Source organism: Saccopteryx bilineata, chromosome 5 (genome assembly GCF_036850765.1).
Source record: "Saccopteryx bilineata isolate mSacBil1 chromosome 5, mSacBil1_pri_phased_curated, whole genome shotgun sequence".
In the NCBI taxonomy this organism is placed as follows: Eukaryota; Metazoa; Chordata; class Mammalia; order Chiroptera; family Emballonuridae; genus Saccopteryx; species Saccopteryx bilineata.
In genome coordinates, this window is record NC_089494.1 from 70,728,517 (window position 1) to 70,755,014 (window position 26,498).

Genomic DNA, 26,498 nt, shown 5'->3' on the forward strand with positions numbered 1-26,498 from the left:
CAACCAAGAAAATTCTGTAAAAGGGCTAAATTTGTATGGTCTAAGTGTGCAATTTTCCATTGATCTGACAGCACAAGTTTAGGCTTTAAAGATCTCAGGAAGGTATCTTGATAATTTGTTCCTTTAGCCCTGTCCCTTAAACATTTTCTCCCAGATGAACTTTTCACTTAGAACCAAACGCATACAGTTTAAGATGATACACTTTGATGAGCACCTTGGTTTGTGGCATTCTTAGCTCCTATTAAGTGCAGATCACCTTGAAGCCTGGGGAGCAGCACCCCTCACCCTAAGAATTGGCATTACCAACCTACAGGTATGAGGAAAAAGTCAATGTTCCTTGACTCCTCCATACATTAAAAATTACATGTAAACAACTACGAATCACATTAACAAAATTAGATAACACTAGGGTCAAATTTGAAATCCCTGTAAATGATTCTACAAAGATCACTAACACCTCGAATCTTACCTGCTATTCAAAAAATACCTTTAAGTAGATAAAGGGAATCTTAGTCTATTATATTTCAATTTAATGTTCTGAACAACTGAAGGAATCTATGAGCAGCTAACGGCTGCCTAATGAGTACAAAAATTTGCAGAGATTAATTTAATTGTTAGCTTATAATCAGCAGTGTAGTTTTTAAAAATCTGCGGTTAAAAAAAAAAAAGATAGAAAGACTAATGTGCATTCTAACAATAATCACGGGATTGCAGCAATGCCTGTAAAGAAGAGCCCAAGAATCACATCCCCTTTCTGCTAAAAATTTGTGATTTTTCTGCGCCACCTTGTGGCCATAATACAAGTACAGCAAGTGAAATTTAAGGGTTTTCTTCAAATAGCCGCATTGCGGGAATCGGCCTCAACCTAAGTGTGCCGGAAGCGGTGTGTTCCCTCGCAACCAGAAACGTGACACAAACTTCTCCGTTTCCCTACTTCCTCCCCTATTTTCTTTATTCCTTAATTCCATATTCTCCCCCGCCACCCTCCCACCACCCAGCGTCTTCCTAACGACGTTTCTCTGACTGGGTTTGTATTCCCCACCGTCTGGTAGCGCCCGCTTCCCCACCCACAGCGCTCCCCCCGGGTCCCGCCCCCGGACCCCTCCTCCTCTTTCTCCAGCCCCTCCTCCTCCCTGTAATCCCTGCAGCGAGGCCCCGCCCCCTACCCCAGCAGCCAATAGCAGCATGACCCTGTCTCGCCCGCCCCGCCCCCTCCCCCCAGCGTCCCGAAAGGCGAGCGGAGTTTGGGCCTCGGCGGCGGCGGCGCTGGAATCCCGATTCGTCTGCGGGTCTACGGCCAACGCAGTCCGGAGGCCCGCGGCCCAGCGCGGGGAGCCATGGACTCGCAGGGGCTGAAGGTGAGCGGGCGCGACCTGGGCGTGGGCTGCCCTGGAGGGCTGCCTGGAGCGGGGTGGTCGGCCGACTGCGCGAGGGCGCTGTTAGCCCGCGGTGCCCGCGCCCCTCCGTCCGCTGGCGGCCTCCGCCGGCCCAGCTCCGGTGAGTGGCGGGCGCGGCCGCCTCCAGCGCGCTGCCCCTGCCCCGAGTTGCCGTTAGCGCGCCGTGTGTTGTACTGTTGTGTCCTGTTCGCTAGGAAAGCTTGCTCAACACAGGGCACCTAGTGCGCCGCCCGGGGGCGATTGTTAGTTAACTTGGAACCAGCTAGTGTCGGCGCCCCCGTTGCACAGTAGAAGGAGCCCGTAGAAAGGTTGTGTGAACACAATTCAAGACATAGGTTGGGAAATGGAGGAGACTTGATTTTAGGGTGGTGGTCTTCTTGATTTATCACGGATTCATCCGTTTAGAAAATATTTATGACAGTCCATTTAAGAAATGTCGGCCTGAAAACAAAGACATGAGACTTGAAAATAAAAGAAGTTTTTCTTTTAGGATGATAGTCCTCCCACGCGTTTGTTCAGGAATGCATTCGTCCAGCAGACAGTAATGGAGGGCGCCCAGTGTGTCCACGGGACGTCTGAGATGGTGATGGGCAGAACCGAGCTGTCCCCGCCCTCGCACATTTTATAGGCTACTGCTGGAGAAAGCCTTAATTAAATGAATGCATTAAATATTGAATGTTTCCTATGTGTCTGGCACTGTTCTAAGTAAGCCCTGGAGGCAATGATAAATAAAACCTGCAATAATAAAACCGTTCCAGTCTTGGAGCTTATATTTGGCTAGGCGGCATTCGATGGTAGGCATGCAAGTAAACTGTGTGCCAATAGCAGGTTGAGGACTGATTGGTAGTGATAGGGAATGCTGGGCTGTCTTGATATTTTCCATGAGTTTTTGTTATCTTCCTGTGAAGCCTTCCCCCATCCACTTAAATTTTTGCCATTACCTGAAATGAATCCTTTGTATTGTCACCCAAATGAACTCTATAATGAAAACACTTTCATGCTAAAAAATGTTAATATGGCTCCTGGTCACTTAGACTAGATGAGCAACTTAATATGAGACACTTCCTGACCCCTACCAGCCTCTCCAACTTTGTCATCTCATAATTCCTGTCTTAAGGCTCCAGAACAGAGAATAAACTCTCCCTATGAAGGACCATGGCTTAGTTCGAATAAAATGTTCTCTATGGATGCCAAAATTTGAATTTCATGTTATTTTACATGCTATGAAATATTTTTCTTATTTTTTATTAACATTTTGAAAATGTGCACACTATTCTTACCATGATGTCCACAAAAAAAACAGGCATAGGTTAGATATGGCCATGCGCCATAGTTTGCCAATCTCTGCTCTAAAATACAGAATGACTTTTAGTCCTCTGCATCTCACCCCCATCCCTATGTTTCATTACTGATTTTTATCTCTATGTTGCAGTTCCTTTGCTTGACTAACTCCTGTACCTTCCTCTAGAATCAGGAAAGAAGCTTTGCCAGGCAGTAGCACAGTGGATAGAGTGTTGAACTGGGACCCATAGTACCCAGGTTCCAAACCCCGAGATCGCCATTTGAATGTGGGCTCACTAGCCTGAGTGCAGGGTCACCCTGCTTGAGTGTGGGATGGTAGACATGACCCCATGGTCACCAGCTTGAGCCTAGAGGTTGCCAGCTTGAAGCCCAAGGTTGCTGGCTTGAGCTCAAGGTCACTGGCTTGAGCAAGGGGCCACTCGCTCTGCTGTAGCCCCCCAGTCAAGACACATATGAGAAAGCAATCGATGATCAACTGAGGTACCGCAATGAAGAATGGATGCTTCTCATCTCTCTCCCTTCCTGTCTGTCTGTCCCTCTCTCTGTCTCTCTGTCACACACACACAAAAAAGAATCAAGAAAGGATAATAGAAAGAGTGTGTATGTGTATGGAGGGAAGTAGGAGCTTGCAAATCAAAGAATCAGTCCTGAAGTCCTCCCCAAGAATCTTGCCCTTAATACAGTATTACTTTTCCCTCCTACCTGCACCCAATCTTCATTCTCCTATGATTATCAAAGCTACTTTCTTGCATTTTCTACCTTGCATTTCCGTTTTCTTAGTTTCTCATCTCATTTGAAAAACTTAAGCATTTCTGGGTCGGAGCCACATGTTCTACTTGTCTTCCTATTCACAGTACTTAGCTCAGTGCCAGACACTAGCAGATAGTCAGTAAATGTTTGTTGGACCAAACTACCTAACGTAAACCAAGGTAGCATAATGGAAAGTAGGAAGTAGACTAGAGAAACAGAACCTACTGACTGCTGACTGGGCAAATGGGAAGGGAGGATTCCACGACTCCATGTCGGCATCGGTGGGGGGCGGATTCCACAACTCCATGTCGGGTTCGGTGGGGGGCGGATTCCACGACTCCGTGTCGGCATCGGTGGGGGGCGGATTCCACGACTCCGTGTCGGCTTCGGTGGGGGGCGGATTCCACGACTCCGTGTCGGCTTCGGTGGTGGGGCAAGCGAAAGGATGGATCTGGAACTGAGGTGAGAGAGGTTGGCTGGACACATGGTTTTTATTCATCAGCATATAGGGTTAAGAGGAACTTTTCTTTTTTCAGAATATAATTTTACAGTATGATATCTGAATCCTCACAATGACCTTTACATTACTAACAGCATTTTACTAATGAACAAACTCAGGAGCTATAAGATGGACCAGAATTTGAAACCAGGTCTTTTTGCCTTAAAGACATGTCCTTTTTACAGTACCATGCCACTGCCTTTCCAGAGAGTTATAGTCTTAGTGATACTAAGTGCTGCACAGAAGTAAAACGATATTAAAAGTATCCTTAGTGTTGGGAAACTGATGGGTCCTTTTAGAGTGAGGTACTGGATGGAGGAAGACTGCATGTTATGGAGATGTGTTGTGGGGCTCTTCGAGACAGAGTTTGGATCACACTGTCAAAAAAAAATAAATATATATATGTATGCAATAAAATATGAGAAAGAGACTAGAGAGCAGGAGGGAGCAAAGTAAAAGTTACAGAGAACATTTGTTTAACAGTTTAAGAAAAGGTTGAAATGAGAAAACACTAAGATACTTAAATAATTTTGTTGTGTTGTGCATTCTTTACTATTGAGTGCTGTGCTTTAACACGTTTTAGATTATTCACGATTTTAGGTTAATGTCTGCTTAGACATTTCAGAGCACCAGTATCTCCTTGTAACATTTAGTTCTTATTTCCGTATAGACTTTGATTAATTACTATTGTCAGGAGAGGTATTTCCATCACGTGTCACTCGTTGCCAGTGAAGGAGTGAAGAGGTATGGTAGCGACCCCGTCTTCAGGTTTTACCAGGCCTATGGTGCGTTAATGGAAGGTAGGTACAAATTATTAGCTGTTCTGCATACATTTTAAATTCTTGTTTTGCTCTAAGAATAATTTTTTGCACAACAATTTTGATTTTCAGGTAAAACCCAAGATGCGCTTCAAGAATTTGAGGCTATAAAAAATAAACCAGACGTTTCACTTTGTTCTCTGCTTGCACTGATATACGCCCATAAAATGAGCCCTAATCCAGGTATAGTATTTAAGTACACTGCTTAGGACAATTTTTCCTATTCAATTTGTTTAGCTTTTTCTCATTTACCAAAGCATTCAGTCTGATAATACTGTATTACATATTGTCTGTATGTATTGTTTATATCATATTTGTTTTTTATCTTCCTGTCAAGCACAAGAAATACGGATAGTATATTAGTTTCATATTTCTTATATCCTATGACAGAATTTTCATTTATACATAGGAATTGTTTGAGTTAACGCAGAGGTGAATGTATATTAGCAATTGTTAAACTAACAAAAAACAAAGAAATTGTAGCCAAAAACAAGTCTGCACATAAGTTGCTCTGCAGCAGCTAACTTCACAACCAGTTATATTCAAATAAACAGTGATAACGCAGTTTCTTCTATTGTTTCTTAAGCTTCTTAAAGGCCTTTACATCTCCCAGAGGGCTAACTCTTGGAAGATATTCAGCAAATTTTTATCAAGTAATAGTTTGGGAAATATGACTACATTATAAAAGAAACTTTATGTGAAAACAATTAAAATTGTGTGAACTGTCTTAATATATAGTGTATCTTACTTGTGGCAGAAGAATATCAGAATTATAGGTACAAAGAGAAAACGGCATTGTACTTCATAGATATCAAGTAACAGCTTATAGAATTATAAATGTAGGTCTTGTTTTAAATAATTAGACAATCACCAGATGTCCTTGAATAGGTTTCTGAGTATAAGAAAACACATTTTTTTAAGCAAAATGTCACATATGTCCTTCACTCCACATACACTTGCACAAATCAGTAAAGCGTTATTTAAAACATTAATATGTTTAGCAAGTAAACAATTCTAACAGTCAAATGCTTACATTCTGCAAGGGACTGCACCAGATATAGTTATAAGACACAAAGAATTATAGGAAGTGATACATGACATTAAGTTTAAGATCTAGTTGAGAGAAGAAGATACAGAAATCAAAAATTAAATTCTAATGGTGCTTTTAATTAAATGATAACAAAAACAAATCGAGCCCATAACTAATTAAAGTAGTATGTTCTATTAATTCATAGGAGTAGCCTGGGAAAGCTTCATGAAAGGTTGGAACTTAATCTGATCTTTGAAAACCAGGCAGGATTTCAATATAAAGTGTATTTGTTAGACAGGAGAAATACATGCACGAACAGGGAAGTGATTTAGGATTAATCTCTTCTATGGACCCTTTTTCTCTGTGCCCCAGCATGTGTATGTTAAGCTGGAGCAGAGAATTTTCATGGGAGAGCAATAGTCAAGTCTTAAAAAAAATCCATACAAAATATTTTCTTTCTAGAATTAAGTTTTAATCTAATTGGTTATTCCCAAAGTATTGACTCAATTGGAAAGTGTGATTTCCGTGACACTAAAAAGAAGTAGAAATATTGCCTAGAGACACTGAGTACTGACTGCTTTGCACCCTATATGATGCTGAGTCGGCTTGAGCTCAGGAGAGGCCCTGATGTTTGTCAGTATTGCCTAGAAAACACCTAGATTATTCGTGTACATTCTTCCTGAATTCTGAGGTAATCCCTGAGTATAAAAGGGCTATGATGCATGAGAACTTGAGCTAAAATATGGCAAGAGCTAACTGTGTGGATGGTGTCACAGCTAATATGGAACCCGATGGAAATCTGGGCAAAAACCTACAGTTCTTGCCCTGATGAGTTCTTTTTTTTTGTCTCTGTTATGGTTCTTTAATGAACATTTCTGAAGGTGTTCAAGTGGGTATGGGAGGTGGGGGGCAGGAGTCTTCTTGCCAAGCAACCTGTAGCCCACCAGAAATTATTTTGTTGCCTAACATCATGAAGTGGTACCTTAGTAATTTCCCATTTAAATTTAAATTTGTGTCATCAGAGTTAAAAGGGAAGGTCACTTACCTTGCCTTGATAGCCATTTCCAGAATGGGAGTGTCTATTAGAATCACTGTCCTCAACTTTGACATTTCTTATTTCTTATTGCACAGCTGATCCATATCCTGATTTGATCCAAGATTTGGATCTTATTGACATTAGTGTCATAAGCACATACTCATATATAATAGATATGATAGTAATGATTAGGGTTATTAAAACTATACCATCTATTTAAAGGAGCAGTCAGTATTAAGCTGTGTAAGTAACAGTAATGATACTACCGTCCACTGGCCTGTGACACTAGCCTGTCATGTTTATATATTTTAGAAATGGATTAGAGAGTTGGGTATTTTAAGTACTAGTCCTGATTTGCCTCTAATAATTAGATCATTTTAGAATCATTACTAATCTTGTCAGTACTATTTAAAAAACATTGCATATACAGTACATATTTAGCCTATATATGTGGGGTGTAACAAAAACCGTAGAGCTGTGTGTACGTTACAGTCATCATTAACGGCATGGTGCTGTTGAGCTCTTGGGATTAGTTTGAAGAACTAAATTTTTAATTGAATTCTAATTACTTTTAAGTTTAAAACTGACACTGGATTCAGTTTGGAGCACTGAGTAGATGAATCTCATTTTTCATAAGTTTTATGAAATCTAAGTACAAGTTCAGTACTTCTGAGGAAAATTTAGCAACTTAATGAGATATAGTGTGTACAAAATAATGTCAGATTTTAATTAGTAAATGCAAAGTATCTCAGTGGTTTTCTTCTCAAATATGTATTGATATGGTCATTTAGACATACTGGACTAAATAAAGTAAATTATTAAAATTAATTTTTCTTTTTTTATTGTTAGCAAGAGAAGACAGGAAGGGAGAGAGTGAGGGGAGAGAGATGAGAAGCATCAACTTATAGTTGCATCGCTTTAGTTGTTCATTGGTTTGTTCTCATACGTGCCTTTTTGGGGGTGGGGTACTCAAGCCAAGCCAGTGACCCCTTCCTCAAGCCAGCAACCTTGGGCGCAAGCCAGTGACCTTTGGGCTCAAGCCAGTGACCATAAGATCATGTCGATTATCCCATGACCAAGTTGGTGACCCTGCACTCAAGCTGGTGAGCCTATGCTCAAGCCGAATGAGCCTGCGTTTATGCTAGTGACCTTGGGGTTTTGAATCTGGGTCCTCCGTATCCCAGGTTGATTATCTGTCCAGTGCACCACCACCAGTCAGGTATACTTGTTTTTTTTTTTTACCACTTTAATGTGGCTACTAAAAAATGGTAAATTACGTACGTGGCTTGCATTTTATCTCTATTAGACAGTTCTGCTATAGAGACACGAACTTAATTTTATGCACTGTTAATCATCTGACCTATTATAAATACTTGACCTAGAATTTAATTTTTATTTCTGTCTTTTTTCTCTCCCAGATAAAGAAGCTATTCTGGAATCGGATGCCAAAGTGAAGGAGCTGCGTAAAGCAGCAGAACCGAAAGCTTTGTACCACGCAGGCTTATTCTTATGGCACATCGGCCGTCACGATAAGGCGAGAGAGTACATTGACAGAATGATCAAAATGTCAAATGGTAGTAAGGAGGTAGCTGGATTTCTTATTTTGAATAAGTAACATTAAGGAAACATGTTTGCCCCTTCTATTCCCACTTTATAAATAATAGATTTACTTTAATATTTTATTATTTTGTAAAATTGTAGTTCGCAAAAGTTTTCAATTTTTAGGCTATTTATTAACTCTTGCAAAGATCTCTTCCTTTCTTCCTTCCTTCCCCTTCCTTTTTGCTTTCCTTTCTTCCCTCCCACTCTCCTTATTGAACTGTTCTAGATACAAGGCACCATTATTTACACTGTTAATAATACAAAGATAAAGAATACATAAACTTGACTTTTAGAATGGATCATCTAGTAGTGTCATAGAGCACATACTCAGCTAATACTATGAAAGAGGTGTGATCAAAGTGCGCAGGAAAATAATGGTTGACGTATATTACTTGTTTTCTCTGTGCTAGGCACTGTTTTAGGTAGTTGAGGAAAGATCCCATCTATAAGCGTTAGGAGAATGAAGAAGAATTTCTTGAAGGAAGTAGCATTTGAACAAAACCTGGAAGATGGATAGTTTCCATAGGCATAGATTATGGAAAAAGGGAAGTGGATCCTCCCAAAGTGGGAAGTAATAGATAGAAATGGAGTAATAGAAGGCAAGGAGCTGTGTTGGTATGGGGTACAGTGAAACTCACATTTGATGGGAACATGGGGTCTGTAGATGGAAGAGGGTGAAAGAAAAGCTTCAGAGGTGGGTTGGGGCCAATTGAAGGATCGTGACAGCCAGGTACAATATTTGTATCTGATTTGATAGGAATGAAAAGACCCCCGAAGGTTTTTAATCATTGCAGTGAAGATATTAGAGTACAAATTCAAAAGATTAAGAATGGTTTATAGAGTTAACTGACCTGGAGAGAAACTATAGTGTACAGACATAAAAGGTACTACTTTCTGGCAGAAGGTTTTGAGGGCCTGCACTAAAATACTGTACAGCGGGTACAAATTTGAGAATCAGTAAATGCCCACAAGACTTGTCGTCTGATTGTAAATAATGGGGGAAAGGTGTTGTGGATGTCTCTGAGGGTTAAGCCTGCATAATTCAGATACCCGGTAACATGAAAGGAAAGTACATTGGAATGAGAAGGTAGTCCTAAAGGTAGGTGAAGATTCCCTGTCGTGGCTGAAGACGTGCCTTAGTTCAGGCTCTGGAGAACAGTGAGATAGAGGCAGTGGATCTGTTGAAAAGTTCAGCTCTATTGAAAAAAGAAAATTTAGAAAAGGTATTGGACTACAAATAAAGCTACGGAGTCATCCATACAGAGAAGTACAGTTGACAAAATTCAAATAAGGACGCTGATTTAGTGACTAGAAAAAGCACTGTTTTAGTAGTACTAGCTGCCTTTAAAAGGTGAAATATAAGGAGGTAGATATAATCACAGTTAAAGATTTATGACTTTATGAATTTACCTAGAAATCTGTTGATAGAACAGACTTCCTTATTTTTATTTGATATTAACAAGAAAAATGTTCAACCTATATCTGTCTTCTTTTTAACACTATAAATCTTGCAACTCATTGGCTCACTAACTTTATGTTATAGAAACATCCATGACTTCTTCCATTTTTAATTTGTTAGGTCATTTATACTTTCATTTGAAATGCACTGGACTAGGCACCAAGATCTAGGAGATTATTGCCAAATTATCTTAATTTTTAGTATATGTGATGCAAGGCACTTATGTTTGTTTTTTCATCTTAATTCATTTAGTCTGCTCAAAAAGAGGTCACAGATTCTTATTTATATCTCAAATTACACGTTTAACTATTATTAATAACTTACTGGCCAAGCCCCAGATGAGAATATTGGTTATTTAGCCTTAAGGGAATATCTGACAAACTTCTTCACAATACTGAACAGAGTAGTAAGGCTGAAATCCATAATATACTGCTCACAAAAATTAAGTAATATTTCAAAGTGAATATGAAACAATAAAAAAGCATTTGATTTTCTTTTTATTAAACAAGAACATCAGAAAAGCAAACGACAAGTCTAGGAAAGCTGTTAGATTATGCAAATGCAGTGCAAAGCCAACTTTTATTTCACTGGTGAAAATGCACTATACAGAAGGCTGAAAGTACTGGAGTATCTTCCCATTTCCTGATCCCGTAATTTTTGTGAGCAGTATACTTTCCCACACTCTAGGCTGACAAGAGTTGGAGAGTGATTTTATTGCAGTTTTATTATTCATAATATTATTTGATAGAGTGGTTTTTGTTGCTAATTACAAAATGATATGGCATTATGTTTACCTCTTTTATTCATTTTTTTTCCTGAAGAAATAGAGGTATGATGAGAAATTTTCATTTTACAGGGACAGGTTTTGAGAGCATGGCTTGATATTACAAGAGGAAAAGAACCTTATACGAAAAAAGCACTGAGATCTTTTGAAGAGGGATTAGAAAATGGAAATGATATTTTTGCTCTGCTGGGTAAGGTAAGTTGGATTTAGGGTAAATAAATCATGTTTCAAAATTTGTTTATAATAGGCCCTGGTCAAGTGGCTCAGTTGGTTAGAGTCATCCATACATGCTGAGATTGTGGGTTCAATCTCCGGTCAGGACACATGAGAATCAATCAATGAAGTCATGAAAGAATAGAAGAACAAATTAATATTCTCTCTCTCACTGTTTCTCTCTCTTCCTCACTCTTTAAAAATTAATTTAAAAATTTGTTCGTAGTATAGATGAAACCCAACAAAACTAAGTAGGTCGAAAATAATTTTCATGTTACTTTTACTAACTCTATTGTAAGAGGGACTTGCATTTGTATAGGGCAGCGATTTTCAACCTTATTCATCTCATGGCACACATAAACTACTAAAATTTTGCAGCACATCAAAAATACATTTTTTGCTAATTTGACAAAAAAAGTAGGTATAATTTTGATTCATTCATACTGGATGGCTATTGTTGCATTGGCTATTATCATCTTTTTATTTGATGAAGGGAAAAGAGGTCAGTGCCCCCTGACTAAATAGTGACTAAGTATTGCATATTTTAAACATTTTGTGTGACAGGCAGTGATGCTAACCACTATACAACAAGGCCTGGTCAGGACCCATACAAGAATCAACCAATGAATGCATAAATAAGTGAAACAACAGATCGATGTTTCTTTTTTTTTTTTTTTTTTATTTATTCATTTTTAGAGAGGAGAGAGACAGAGAGGGAGAGAGAGGAGAGAGAGACAGAGAGAAGGGGGGAGGAGCTAGAAGCATCAACTCCCATATGTGCCTTGACCAGGCAAGCCCAGGGTTTCGAACCGGCGACCTCAGCATTTCCAGGTCGACGCTTTATCCACTGCGCCACCACAGGTCAGGCCAGATCGATGTTTCTTTTCTTCTCTCTTTTTCTCCATAAATAAATAATAACAAATAAAATTTAACAATTTGCAGCACATCTTTTGAAAATTGCTGGTATAGGACAGTGAACAATAAACTAGAGAAATGTATTCCTGAATCCTGGATCAATTTTAATTGCTTTTATTGTTGTTGGTTCCTCTGTTGTTTATTCACCAAACATTCATAGCATGTCTCATATGTGTGAAGTATCACTGTAGATACTGGGGATTCCCTGAAAAAGAAAACACCTCTTGCTTTTATAGAGCTTATAATCTACTGATGGGGACACAAGATACAAAATTAAGAAAGTAAATTATCTAGTATGTTAGAAGATGACCAGTACAATGGAAAAATAAATCAAGAAGAGGAGGAGAAGTAGAGGTGGGATATGAACTTGCAATTTTAAATTATGTGGGTAGGCAAAGTGACCTTTGAGCAAAGGCATAGTAGTTGAGTGTTAAAGCTCTGAGGGCACTTTGGGGAGTGAATTACAAGTAAAGGCAATAATAAGTTCAAATACCTTAATGCTTGTCAAAGCTTTGCTAGGAGGCCAGGAGAATAAAGGTAATGAATGAGGAAAGGAGTAGCAATGAAGGCTAGAAAAAAAGAAGGGGCAAATGGGTATGGGGTAATGAGAAGTCAGGCTGATTTTATAAAGCCTTTGTCTTTGCCTGACCAGGCGTTGGTGCAGTGGATAGAGCATTGGACTGGGATGCAGAGGACCCAGATTCGAGACCCCGAGGTCACGAGCTTGAGCACGGGCTCATCTGGTTTGAGTAAAAAGCTCACCAGCTTGGACCCAAGGTCGCTGGCTCGAGCAAGGGGTTACTCAGTCTGCTGAAGACCCACGGTCAAGGCACATATGAGAAAGCAATCAATGAACTACTAAGGTGTTGCAATGAAAAACTGATGCTTCTCATCTCCGTCTCTGTTTGTCCCTATGTACCCTTCTCTCTGATTCTCTGTCCCTGTGGGGGGGAAAAAAAGCCTTTGTCTTTTACATTGAACCAAAAAGGCAGCCAATGAAAAGAGCAGTAATATGATCTGACTTACATTATGAGGAGTGAACAATTGACAGAGTCATTAGAAATCATTGATGGGTGGAGCCTGAACAGGCTATGGCTCAGTGGATAGAGTCAACCTGGGACCCTGAGGTCCCAGATTTGAAACCCCAAGGGGTCCCTAGCTTGAGCACGGGCTCATCCAGTTTGAGTGTGGGGTCTCCAGCTTAAAACCCAAGGTTGATGGCTCAGCTGGAGACACCCCCCCCCCAGCCATCAAGGCACGTGTGAGCAATCAATGAACAATTCAGTGCCACAAGTACACTAGTACAATTGATGCTTTCTGAGCACCTTCAACATTTTATTTTAATTTTTGAATCAGCAAAAATTAAATTTATATGTCAGGAAAACAGTTTATTCGATAAGCAATAATTTGGGAGGGATAAAAAGGAAAAAGAATTATTAATGTCTTGGCTATTGTTAAGGTCCCCGTATCGCTCCTATCGGTTTTTGAATAGTGAGCTTGTTCAGATGTTGGCCACCAGTACAAGTAGTTAGTTCTCAGGCTACAAGAATTGGGCGCTTAGCAAAATTTTAAATTTTTTTCCTTGATTATTTCTCTCTATTCCTTAAAGAAGAGATAGTTGATTATCTTCAAGGGTAAGGCTATTTTGATGTTAATATAAGCAATTTAGGAGGGATCTCCCTTTTATTTTTAATATTTAAGATTAGTTTCTATTCTTTTTCTAATATAATTCATCTCAAGTGTGTATTTATTTTTGTATAAGTGCTTCAGGAAAGTTGCACCAGTCTAATTCTAAAGAGGAATGATATTAACCAAATACACAGCAAATTTTTATTTAATATGGTATTCTGTATTCATATGGGAGGTGATGGTAAGGAATTATTAGATGTGATCTTTTGCATGATTTTGTTATTTTATATTACTGGCTGTTTAGGCAATTTCCAAGAACATGTAATTTTTTTAAATTATTTACATTAATTTTTTCCTAATATTGTCAACTATTAAGAAATTTAAGTTATTTTGATGTAGTCAACAGCATATTATTGATGGGTTTCATATTTTCCTTTAATTATGTGGGAATATAATCTGAAACTGATTTCAAAAATATATTACCGTTCTACTGTATTTCTGTTGAGATTGTATACTCATTCAGGATTAAATGCATTCCTAAAGGAGATACAGAAGAAAATTTTTAAGTCTAATATGTAATAAATGTGCCTTATTATTCTTAAAGTACTATGTTTATAGTGCTTTTCCTGACTATGAAATTAACACATGGATATTATAAAAAAATTTCAGAATGCTATAATAGCCAAAAAGAACAGTAAATATCATTATTGGAGATAACCAATCTATTATATTAAAAATGACATCTCTTCATATTAGTAAATGTAGATCTGCAAATCTCCATCATCACTTTTAATGGCCACCTAAAATTTTATTAAATAAATATGCCATAAGTATCATAAATCCTTAAGGATATTTTGGGTTATTTTTATTTTTTTCTATTATACATGATTCTACCATAAATATAATCTAGCCTGACCAGGCAGTGGTATAGTGAGTAGAGCATTAGCCTGAGACACAGAAGACCCAGGTTCAATAACCCAAGGTCACTGGCTTGAGCACTGGCTCATCCGGCTACAGGCTCGCCAGCTTGAGCATGGGCTCACCAGCTTGAGCACAGGGTTGCTGGCTTGAGCATGGGATCATAGACATGACCCCGTGATCTCTGGCTTGAATCCAAAGATTGCTGGTTTGAAGCCCAAGGTGCCAAGATCACTGGTTTAAGCAAGGAGTCACTGGTTTAGTTGCAGCCTCCCTAGTAAGGCATGTATGAAAAGACAATCAATGAACAACTAAGGTGACACAGTGAGGAATGAATGCTTACCTCATTTCCTTCCTGTCCGTCTGTCCCTATCTGTCCCTTTCTCTGTTTCTCTTACTGTCTCTCTTACTAAAAAACAAACAAACAAACAAATAAATCTAGATGCTTATTTGTGGTTTTGTTGGGTTTTTTTTGTTGTTTTTTTTACAGGGACAGAGAGAGAGTCAGAGAGAGGGATAGACAGGGACAGACAGACAGGAACGGAGAGAGAGATGAGAAGCATCAATCATCAGTTTTTCATTTCAACACCTTAGTTGTTCATTGATTGCTTTCTCTTATGTGCCTTGACTGTGGGCCTTCAGCAGACCAAGTAACCCCTTGCGCGAGCCAGCGACCTTGGATCCAAGCTGGTGAGCTTTTTTTTTTGCTGAAGCCAGAGAGCCTGTGCTCAAGCTGGCTTCCTCAGGGTCTCAAACCTGTGTCCTCCGCATCCCAATCTGACACTCTATCCACTGCGCCACCACCTGGTCAGGCTTCTTTGTGTTCTTATCCAATGATTTCCTTAAGGTAGTTCCTAGTAATGAAAATGTTGAGGTAGAGGGAATAGTTTGAACTTTATTTTTCTTATTCTCTTTTATTTTTTCAGTTAGAGTTTACATTTAATATTATTTTGTATCAGTTTCAGGTATACAGTATAGTGGTTAGACTAGCATACACTTTACAAAGTGATACCCTCACCCTGTTATTTCAGATACCCACCTGGCACCATACATAGTTATTATATATTTATTACAGTCTTATTGACTATCCTATGTTGTACTTTGCTTCCCCATGATTATTTTATAATTACCAATTTGTACTTCTGATTTCTTCATCCTTTTCTCTCAGTCCTCTAACCTCCCTCTTCTCTGGCAACCATTAGTCTGTTCTCTGTATGAATGAGTCTGTTTCAGTTTTGTTTGTTTATTTTGTTCTTTAGATTCCACATATAAGTAAAATCATACGGTACTTATCTTTCTCTGACTGACTTATTTCCCTTAGCATAATTCCCTTTAGTTCCATCCATGCTGTCACAGATGTTAAGATTTCATTCCTTTTCATGGCTAATATTCCATTGTGTCTACATATGCACCTAAATTTTTTTTACCCACTTGTCTGTTGATAGTCTCTTGGGTTACTTCCATATCTTAGCTATGGTAAAATAATGCTCCAGTGAACATAGGGAAGCATATAGTCATTTGAATTAGTGTTTTGGGTTTCTTTGGATATATACCCAGAAGTAAAGTTGCTGGCTCCTAAGGAAGTTCCATTTAACATTTTTTGAGGTAGCTCTATTCTGCTTTCCACAGTGCTGCACCAATCTGTAAGAGAGAGAGAGAGAGAGAGAGAGAGAGAGAGAGAGATGAGAAGCATCAACTCATATTTGCGGCACCTTAGTTGTCCATTGATTGCTTCTCCTGTGTGCCGGGGGTAGGGGGCAGCTCCATCTGAGGCAGTGACCCCTTGCTCAAACCACTGACCATAGGATCATGTTGATGATCCTACTTTCCAGCTGGTAAGCCTGTGCTCAAACTGGATGAGCCCATGCTCAAATCAGCGACCTCGCTGTTTTGAACCTGGGACCTCCGCATCCCTGGTGGACACTCCATTCACTGGGTCACCACCCATCAGGCCAGCCTGAAAGGAATTTTTTTAAAAATAAAAAGTATCTTAGTTTTAGATGTTGCTTGTAAATACTGAAAGGAAACATGATTGTACAATGTTTCTAAAAGCATTTTTAACAACTTTATCTTCTAATTATATTTCTCAGATATTTAAAAGTAGCTTTCAAAACAAAATCACTTATACTTCTGTGGTGTTTTAAATTTTTGTTCTGATAAAAACTTTTTTTTATCATTTTAAAAATGACAACTGTTCCTTATCAGAGAACAAAAAGTCAGAGAACAAAAATATAGAAAATGTTAAACACTGGTTTTCTACCTACCTCAGGATAGCCGTCATGAGAACCTTGGTATATATGATTACAGTTTTTTGTAGTTGTTGGATTTTTAGCAAGAGAGAAGGGGGGGGGACAGATAGGGACAGACAGGAAGGGAGGGAGATGAGAAGCATCATTTCTTTGTTATGGCTCCTTAGTTGTTCATTGATTGCTTTCTCATATGTGCCTTGACCGGGAGGCTACAGCCAAACCAGTGACCCCTTGCTCAAACCAGCGACCTTGGGGTCATGTCTATGATTCCACGTTCAAGCTGGTGAGCCCATGCTTAAGCCAATGACCTCGGTTTCGAACCTGGGTCATCTGAGTCCCAGGCCTGTGCTCTGTCCACTGTGCCACTGCCTGGTCAGGCATGATCAGAGTTTTGATGGAACTTTTTTTTTCTCCCATTAGGCACAATGCCTTGAGATGCGCCAGAATTATTTAGGTGCTCTGGAGACAATAAACCAGATAGTTGTGAACTTTCCAAGTTTCCTTCCTGCTTTTGTACAGAAAATGAAACTACAACTAGCCTTGCAAGATTGGGACCAGATGATTGAGATCGCACAGAGGTTAAGTAAAAAAAGACACAATTACCTTTGAATCTGATTATAATTTTAAGAGAAAAAAAAATCTGTGTATTTGTTATCATAAGGTTTTTAAATTTTATTTTTCCAAAAATACAGAATTGAGGGAAAATTTACCACTGCATTGTTCAAAACTGCATTTATTGGTTTCCATAAGTATCTGTCTAGCTGTTCTAAGTCAGACTCTCTATTTTGTAAATAGCCCTACCCTTATGAAGCTTATATTCAAATGAGGAACCATATAGTAAACAGAACAAAATAAATAAGAAATAATGTGAGCTGTTAGAAAGTTATGGAGAAAAGGTAAAGCCAGTAAGTGACATGGGCAGTAGGAAGAAGAGGGTTGCTTTTATGGGATGGTCAGAGAAGGCCGTACCAAGAAGGTGGCATTTGATCAAAGGGAGGAAGCCATCTGGGAAAATCTTTTCAGAAAGAAGGAAAAACAAGTGTGAAAACCTTAAGGCAAGAGAATGTGTCAAATGTTTAAGGAAGGGGAAGGAGTAAGATGACTAGGAGTGAAGTCACAGGGAAAGGTAGGAGGGAGCAGGGCTGTTGGGTTATGAAGGGCCATTGTAAGGAATTTGGTCTTTCTTCTGAAATGTGAAGTCAGTCTCCCTCCTTCCTACCTTTTTATCTACCTCTTTGTGTCTGCTGCTTCCTCTCCCTCCTCATTTTATTTATATATTTTTTGCTGCTTCTTTAAATTAAAGGAACCAAATATTAGCCTGTAGGTTTTTCATGCTATGAATTATATTGATTATATGCCGTGTACTGTGTAACTGTTGCTTATCCTCCGTTATTTTCTGTAAATTGATAGATTTAGTGCCTTGGTTTACGTTCACGCTCAGTTTTTTTCTTTTGGCTGTTCATAAGTGGTGATGTGTTCTTCCTTCAAAGAGACATAATCTCTGTTTTCTTCTCTTTTTTTACATTAACAGCTATTTGTGCTCAATACCTAGAGGCTTGGTTTAGTGTTATAATATAGTTATAGCGTTCTTTTCTTATTTCTTAGCTCTAATACTTCTATGAAGAAACTAATCTGCTGACTGATTATCTAGAGTTATCATTCGTATAAGAAAAGTTGGATAAATGTCTGAATCTTTTTCCTTATTTCTGGGTTTTAAAATAACCAAAAAACTAAAAGTCTCCTAGTATCTTCTAGTAGTAATTGATGAATCGTTTAGGTTTGTTTGTATGATATAGATTAAACTAGATTGTTTCTAACCATTTCAGTTATTACAGTTGTTCAGATTGATTCATCTTTGGCCATTAGTAGCCTCTTCAAGTTGGTTCTTAAGTTTTTTTGACATGATCCTAGCAGTCTGATAGTTTTCTTGCTATTTGGTATGGCAAGGTGTATCAGGGTCATTTTATGTATTACTGCCTCAAATCTGTATCAGGCATCATCATTTTTAGTGGGAAATTATATTTGGATCCCAAAATTTGGGCACTAGTAACTATTTGATGTTGACATTTTTCCAGATTTCTAGGCATTGTGTGTGTGTGTGTGTGTGTGTGTGTGTCTAGTATCCAAATATATATATACATTTTTTTGAAGGACATTTATAAAATAAAAAGACTTGCCATATAGTTTTAAACTTGATATTCATTTATACTGATATACTTATTAACAATGAATTACATTGAATAAAGTGAACACACAAATACTTTAATTTTTTCTGTTGGCAGTCATTTTGGTTTTTACCTATTTTTTTGCTCTTTAAAATATTATAGTGAGCACATACATATACCCACACATACAGTCAGTATACAGATATAAGATTATTTCTGAAGGATGTTTTTTTTAAAATGAGAGATTACTGAATTAAAATGTATTTGTTAAGGTAGGCTAAGCTCCCATCTAAAATTGATTAAAATGTATAATGGTTTAATGCAGTGGAATTTTTTTGTTAGATATAAATGTTTTGGGTGGGTATTACAGGGATCAGGCAACTTCCCTCCACATTGTGAATAAGGGATCTATGTAGGTTCCTTCCATATTGTATCTCTGCCATTTTCTAAAACCTTATTATATTGGTATCCAGCTGGTAGGAGGGGAGAGTATAGAGAAATTATTACACTTTTCTTATAAGCCCAGGCCCACAAATAGCATATAATGCTTCATCGCACATTGGCCGCATCTAACTGCAAAGATGGCCTGGAAATGTAGGCTAGCCTTGTGCCCAAGCACATTAGGGAAGAATGACTGAGTAGAGAGATTGCAGTCTCTGCCTCAGGAATACATACTTCAGATTTTGATAGATACTACCAGATTGTTCTCCTAAGGAGCTAGATTATTTATACTCCAATCAATAGTCTATTGAATATTTCCTTCCCCTATCTTCACCAGTTCTGGCTTTTATAAGTGTGGTTTGTTTGTTTTTAAACTATCTGGTAGATTAAGAAATGGTACTTTCAAAATTTTAAATCACATTGAGATTGAGTATCTTTTTATGTTAAAGCATTTTTTTTATTTGTTTATAGACTTTTTTTTTTGGTGTCAGAGACACAGAGAGTCAGAAAGAGGGACAGATAGGGATAGACAGACAGGAAGGGAGAGAGATGAGAAACATCAATTCTTCGTTGCGGCTCTTTAGTTGTCATTGATTGATTTCCCATATGTGCCTTGACCAGGGGGCTATAGCAGACTGAGTGACCCCTTGCTCGAGCTAGCGACCTTGGGCTCAAGCTACTGAGCCTTGTTCAAACCAGATGAGCCCGTGCTCAAGCTGGCGACCTCGGAGTCTTGAACCTGGGTCCTCCACATCCCAGTCAGACTCTCTATCCACTGTGCCACCACCTGGTCAGACAGGCTTTTTTTTTTTTTAAATAGGGTCTATTTCTTTCTATATTTCAAATGGATTTTGATATTTTTTAGGGTCACATCTTCATTATGTTTCTTTTATGATAGTTTTGTTGGCTCTTCTTTGTAGTAGACTATCAAAATTAACAAGGTAAAAAGAAATGTTTTAAGATTTTTATTTTAATTGTATTAAACCAATAGATTATTTGGGGAGAATTTTTTTTAAACCCAAAATGAGTATTAGCATAGGCAGCTATTAGTCCACAGTAAACAACTACAAATCTCAGGTATATGATAATAAGCATTCGTTTCTCACTTTTGTGTGGGTTATCTAGTGGCAGCTGATCTAGACCAGGTTTGGCTGGGGCTCTGCCTCAGATTCAGATCCAGAGGGTGGCTATGACACCTCCTTGCAGACTGGGCTCTGGTCTGCTCTCAGAGTGTTCTCCCCTGGGCACACGTCAAAGAGCAGCAACTACCCAAAGGAAGCTCTTCTCATGGTGATAGCAGAGATGCAAGAGGACCAGCAGAAGTATGTGATTCTGCTGAAACTGAAGCATGGCACGCTGCCACTTCTGCTCACATTTCATTGGCCAAGATAAGAAAAATGTTCCAGCCTGACCAGGCGGTGCAGTAGTGCAGTGGATAGAGCGTCGGACTGGGATACAGAAGACCCAGGTTCAAGACCCCAAGGTCGCCAGCTTGATCTTGGACTCATCTGGTTTGAGCAAGGCTCATCAGCTTGAGCCCAAGGTCACTGGCTTGAGCAAGGGTCACTCAGTCTGCTGTAGCCCCGGTCAAGGAACATATGAGAAATCATTCAATGAACAACTAAGGCAGAGGTTCTCTAACTTTTTGAAGTAGGGGCACATTTAAAATCCCACAAATAATTGTAGGTGTACTATATACAAATTTCTGAGAAATATGTCATAATAAGTCAAATATTAAAGAAAAAAATATAAAATCCAAGCGTGCTTTCATGATAAAATAAATACAACAAAATTAAATTTATTCTGACATTAAGAAACATTTTTATGTTACATTTTTTGAGTTATGCTTTTTAGAATTTGTAAAAAAATGGGGTTAAAAAGTGAAAAAAATGACAAAAAGTTATCTTTTTATATTTATAGATACATTCTTAGTAAGATTTAGTAAATTTAGCAGGTCCCGGCGCAAATGTGTTTTTTCATTCTTGTGTTTATGAGAAACATGAGCCTGATGTGTCCTAGCAATTTCTTCAATGTTTGGGCATATATTTGAAACACAAACTCTCATTTCCTCATCAATACATTGAAGATTTCCTCTCTTTTTACTCTTAATTGTGTTGAGTGCAGAAAACTCCCACCATACATGTCATCTTAACTGTACACCAAAAAAGGATGAAGAAACTTGCCTCCAGTCCTTCTGGGGAACATGGGGGGTAGTGTAAACAATCCAGCACCACAGCTTAACAGCCTTTTGCAACCTAATCAGGCAAGTGAGGTGGGGGGTTGGGCAGACTGTCAGCTTACAGCCAATTCCCCACACCTCTGTACCCCCAAAATCTAAACTCCAAAAACCCTGTTGGTTTTTGGTCCCCAACAGGCACATATTTCTCTGGAACACCATAGGGCAAGGGCACACCTAGAAATCTTCTAGGGAGCACCAGTGTGCCCTGGCACACACTTTGAGAACCACTGAACTAAGATATCGCAGCGAAGAATTGATGCTTCTCATTTCTCTCCCTTCCTGTCTGTCTTTCCCTATCTGTCCCTCTATCTGACTCTCTCTGTCTCTGTCACAAAAAAAAAAAGAGAAAAGTGTCCCAGTCCATAGTCAAGGAGCAGTAAAGTTCACTCCAGCTGTGTAGAAGAAACGGTTTAGTTACATGACAGAGGCACGTACTCAGGGAGGATGGAGGAACTGGAGTTTGTAATTCAGAGTACTACACCATCCATGATAAGAAACCTAGTGTGTTACCTCAGTTGTTTAGTTCCTTTTCTAAGTGCCGTTGAGTAAAGTTATATGAATTTTTGTAGTTTTTTCAGACTTTGTATCTTTTTTTATGGGGGGGGGTTTCTATTATTAGAATATTTCTTCATAATGTTTTCTAATTTATTTTTATTACATAGGAACTATTTTAATGTGATTTACATTAACAGATTTTAAAAAGTATTTAACCTATCTTTGCATCCCTATCATTCTTGTAATAAGTTTGCGTAGTCAGTGTGAATAATTTTTTTAATATTCTATTGAATATGGTTAGCTATTACTTCATTTAAGATTTTCAAAAGGATTTCATGAGACTTATACAATCTATTCATATTTTTAATCTATTAAAAATTAAGATTTAGAATTTTTTTAGTTTAAATAATATGGTTGGTAATTTTCATGAAAGAGATGTCATTTTACTAAGTAAAATTACTTATTTAGACAGTGCAGTAGTCAGACCAGAAACTAACTTCTCAAGCCCTCAAATAAAAGAAAACACATAAGTTTATTTCAATGAAATGTTTTTCTTCAGGTTAATGCTTCAAGATAAACAAAATGTGGAAGCACTAAGAATGCTGGCTCTCTACTATTTGTGCCGGGAAGGGGATATAGAGAAGGTAAGTTGTATTGTACTATTTAAGTTTGCTATATTAAAAATACAGTCAGTGCTCTTTTAGAATGTATGTCACAGTACTTTTTTAGTTGATTCTTGAAAGTACCCCTTAACAAAGCGGTGAGCTTCTTAAATCAACCAATAAAGTAAAAACATTGATAGTTACCATTAAACCTAAAAATTCCTCTGATCATTGATTATAGAATAGGTGGTTTTCTATGTGAAACTCCAATGCATGTAACTGTAATAATCGATATGGAAGAGTACATATACAAAATATAAGTCTTAATATTGTAAAAATTTAATTGAGTTTGCATAAGTTAAATAGGTTTAGGATGATTTCCCATTGGATCTTATAGCAAGGTACATGTTTCTCTACTAGTGAACACATTTGACTATATCCTGGATTATGGAATACCAAAATCCAGCCTGAAGCAAATAGGATTATAACAAATAGTGGTAAGAATTGTTTACTCTGTTTAAATTAGTTACTATGACAGTATTTAATACAGGGGTCCCCAAACTTTTTACACAGGGGGCCAGTTCACTGTCCCTCAGACCACTGGAGGGCCGGACTATTAAAAAACTATGAACAAATCCCTATTCACACTACACATATCTTATTTTAAAGTAAAAAAACAAAACGGGAACAAATACAATATTTAAAATAAAGAACAAGTAAATTTAAATCAACAAACTGACCAGTATTTCAATGGGAACTATGCTCCTCTCACTGACCACCAATGAAAGAGGTGCTCCTTCCGGAAGTGCGGTGGGGGCCGGATAAATGGCCTCAGGGGGCCACATGCAGCCCGCGGGCCGTAGTTTGGGGACCCCTGATCTAATAGGTACTTTAGTAAATATTAAAAGAATCTTAGTAGGGACAACTTTTCAGTAAATTTTCCAGGCGCTGAAATTACTAATACTAAGGATCTTAATTATTTTTCTATTCTAGATAAAATTTAAATTTTTTTAAATTTATTGACTTTAGGGAGAGAGGAAAGGAGGGAAAGAGAGAGAGAAACATCTGTTTGTTTATCCATTTATTTATGTGTTCATTGGTTGATTCTTGCATGTGCTCTGACCAGGGATTGAACCTGCAACCTTGACATAGTGGGATGATGCTCTAAACCAACTGAGCTATCCGGCTAGGGCTAGATAATATTTTAAATATAAACCAGACTATTCAGGTAATCCAAGGGTTGTTCTCATGTAATAGTAATGTTTATAATTATATGATTCATATCTCATTTGTGTCATGGATTAATTATTATAGAGGAGCTTGGCATGTATTTAATTGAATATTATGGTACAGTGGTACCTTGAGATATGAACAGACCAACATAAGAATTTTTTAAGATATGAGCTGCGACTTGGTCCATATTTTTATTCGAGATCTGAGCGAAATTCCGAGATATGAGTTGTGATTTGGGAAGCTGCCGCTAGTTGGCACGTTGGCGCATGGGTCCAGTATTGGCAGTTTGATATACAAGTTGACTGACTTCTGAGCTTGGTTACAGAATGAGTTAAATTCGTATCTCAAGGTACCATTGTATCTTTACCCTCCCAAAGGTTTCCACTCAATAACAAATACAGTGTGTCTGTAAAGTCATGGTACACTTTTAACCGGTCACAGGAAAGCAACAAAAGACGGTAGAAATGTGAAATCTGCACCAAATAAAAGGAACACTCCCAGTTTCATACCTATTCAGTGCAGTTCGATGTGAGCTCACGCACAGATTTTTTAGGGCTTCTTAGGTAGCTATCCTGTATAGCCTCTACAGACTCGTCACTGACTGATGGCCTACCAGAACGGGGTTTCTCCACCAAATAACCGGTTTCCTTCAACTGGTTATCCCACCGAGTAATGTTATTCCTATGTAGTGACACTTTGTTATAAACGTGCTGATATTCACGTTGCACTTTGGTCCCAGATTCTAATTTAGCAAGCCACAGAACACACTGAACTTTCTTCTCTACCGTCCACATCTCGACTGAAAATGGCCGTGGGCTGCTCCGCTGTATACACGGTGTTATGTCATCATCTATGCATGCGCACATGCTGCCACATCATCCTACAGAAACTGGGAGGGTTTTCCTTTTATTTGGTGCAGGTTTCACATTTCTGTGGTCTTTTGTTGCTTTCCTGTGACTGGTCAAAAGTGTACCATGACTTTACGGATACACTGTATTACACACATTCCAAAACTCAGTTCTTTATTGATTATTGAGCTTTTTAAAAGAAGTGTTAATACATCTTGCAACATAGAAGATTTCATTAGAAGAGGGGAAATTAGTACAAGCAATATATTTTTAAATAATAGTCTTTATTAGTCTGTATGTTCTATATTATGTTATTTCTTAGTTTATTCTAAAATTATACTGGGTACTTTTGTTTTAGGCTGCAGCCACTCTGGAAAACTTAGCAAATGCATTGGATGCCATGGAACCACAGAATGCTCAACTTTTTTATAAGATTACAAGAGCTTTCAGCAGAACTGTAAGAGTGCCCACTATGTGCCAGAGCTCTGTTAGCCATAGCTGGGAATAGAAAACAAGTTGCAAAGGTGGAGGTGCCAAAGAGCGTGTAGCCCAGAATGAAAATACGGTATTGATACATTCCTAAGAAAGGCAGTCCAAAGGAGATAGGGTGTCCAACTGTAAGAAACCATCATGGGCTTCATGGAGAAGGTAGTATTTGTTGAACCGTTAAGAAGAAGGAAGTGCCTTCCAGGCAAAGAAAATAAAAACTGGTTTATTTTAATAAGAGCATAGGATTTATGAATAGGGTCATTCTTTGTTTTGTTTTTAAAAACTTTTTAAAAAGTTTTAATGTCAGTAACAAAGTATTTCAGTGGGGGAAATAGTTGGTATCTTACTTTTCTTTAGATTATTAAAGAAATGTTTGCATTACAAGTGCCCAATAAAAAGAATGTAATTGGGAATGAAATAGAGAAAACAGCAGAATCTTGAAATCAATACCTGAAATGAACAGATTGAAAAGTTACTTAAACTAGGAAAAAGGTACACATAAGTAAAATAATTAGTAAATATAAAGTTGAAAGAAAAAAAATCAAAGTTTTTAATTGTTAAACGACATGAATAAACTGAATTTTCTTATTTAAAAAGTTGGCCAGATTGTGTGAAGTTTAGAGAAAAACAAATTCTGCTATTACAAAAGTTTGAGTTAACATAAATTTACCCTTTTTATTTACCTATTGCCAGATACCTGATTAGTTTACAAAAATTCAAACAGCTTAGTATTTTACTCTAAAAATTTTTGTCTTCAAAAATTACATGCTTTCCCCTCTCTAGCAGGATTGCCATGTTTTGAAATATTTTTGATGCTTTTTTTTTTTTTTGTATTTTTCTGAAGCTGGAAACGGGGAGAGACAGTCAGACAGACTCCCGCATGCGCCCGACCGACGGGGATCCACCCGGCACGCCCACCAGGGGCGACGCTCTGCCCCTCCGGGGGCGGCGCTCTGCCGCAACCAGAGCCACTCTAGCGCCTGGGGCAGAGGCCAAGGAGCCATCCCCAGCGCCCGGGCCATCTTTGCTCCAATGGAGCCTTGGTTGCAGGAGGGGAAGAGAGAGACAGAGAGGAAGGAGGGGAGGGGGGTGGAGAAGCAAATGGGCGCTTCTCCTATGTGCCCTGGCCGGGAATCGAACCTGGGTCCCCCACACGCCAGGCCGACGCTCTACTGCTGAGCCAACCGGCCAAGGATGCTTTTTTAAAGAAGATTCTAAGGCATAATCTTTTAAAATAATCTTTGTGGTGGCACCCTTGTCTTTAGGAGGATAGCCCTAGTTTTTTTATATATATTTATTTTACTTTATTTCTGTTTATTTATTTTCTTGAGAGAGAGAGTGTGGAAAGAGGAACAAAGGGAGGTGAGAAGCATCAGCTCGTAGTT

At 38.4% G+C, this 26,498-nt stretch overlaps 1 protein-coding gene across 2 annotated transcripts in view; it reads left to right on the top strand.

The window, feature by feature from the left end:
• The first annotated feature begins 1,231 nt into the window (after window positions 1-1,231).
• Window positions 1,232-26,498, top strand: part of TTC21B (tetratricopeptide repeat domain 21B) — an 87,576-nt gene continuing 62,309 nt past the window's right edge. The window contains exons 1-8 of one of the 2 annotated variants that reach the window (XM_066280726.1): window positions 1,232-1,358; window positions 4,619-4,748; window positions 4,839-4,949; window positions 8,251-8,417; window positions 10,750-10,872; window positions 17,022-17,179; window positions 22,501-22,585; window positions 24,983-25,081. In XM_066280726.1, coding sequence (XP_066136823.1) covers window positions 1,338-1,358; window positions 4,619-4,748; window positions 4,839-4,949; window positions 8,251-8,417; window positions 10,750-10,872; window positions 17,022-17,179; window positions 22,501-22,585; window positions 24,983-25,081 — 894 coding nt within the window. In that variant the 5' untranslated portion in view covers window positions 1,232-1,337. Of the gene's footprint in view, window positions 1,359-4,618; window positions 4,749-4,838; window positions 4,950-8,250; window positions 8,418-10,749; window positions 10,873-17,021; window positions 17,180-22,500; window positions 22,586-24,982; window positions 25,082-26,498 lie in introns of those variants that run through there. The other variant, XM_066280727.1, reaches the window with a different exon arrangement.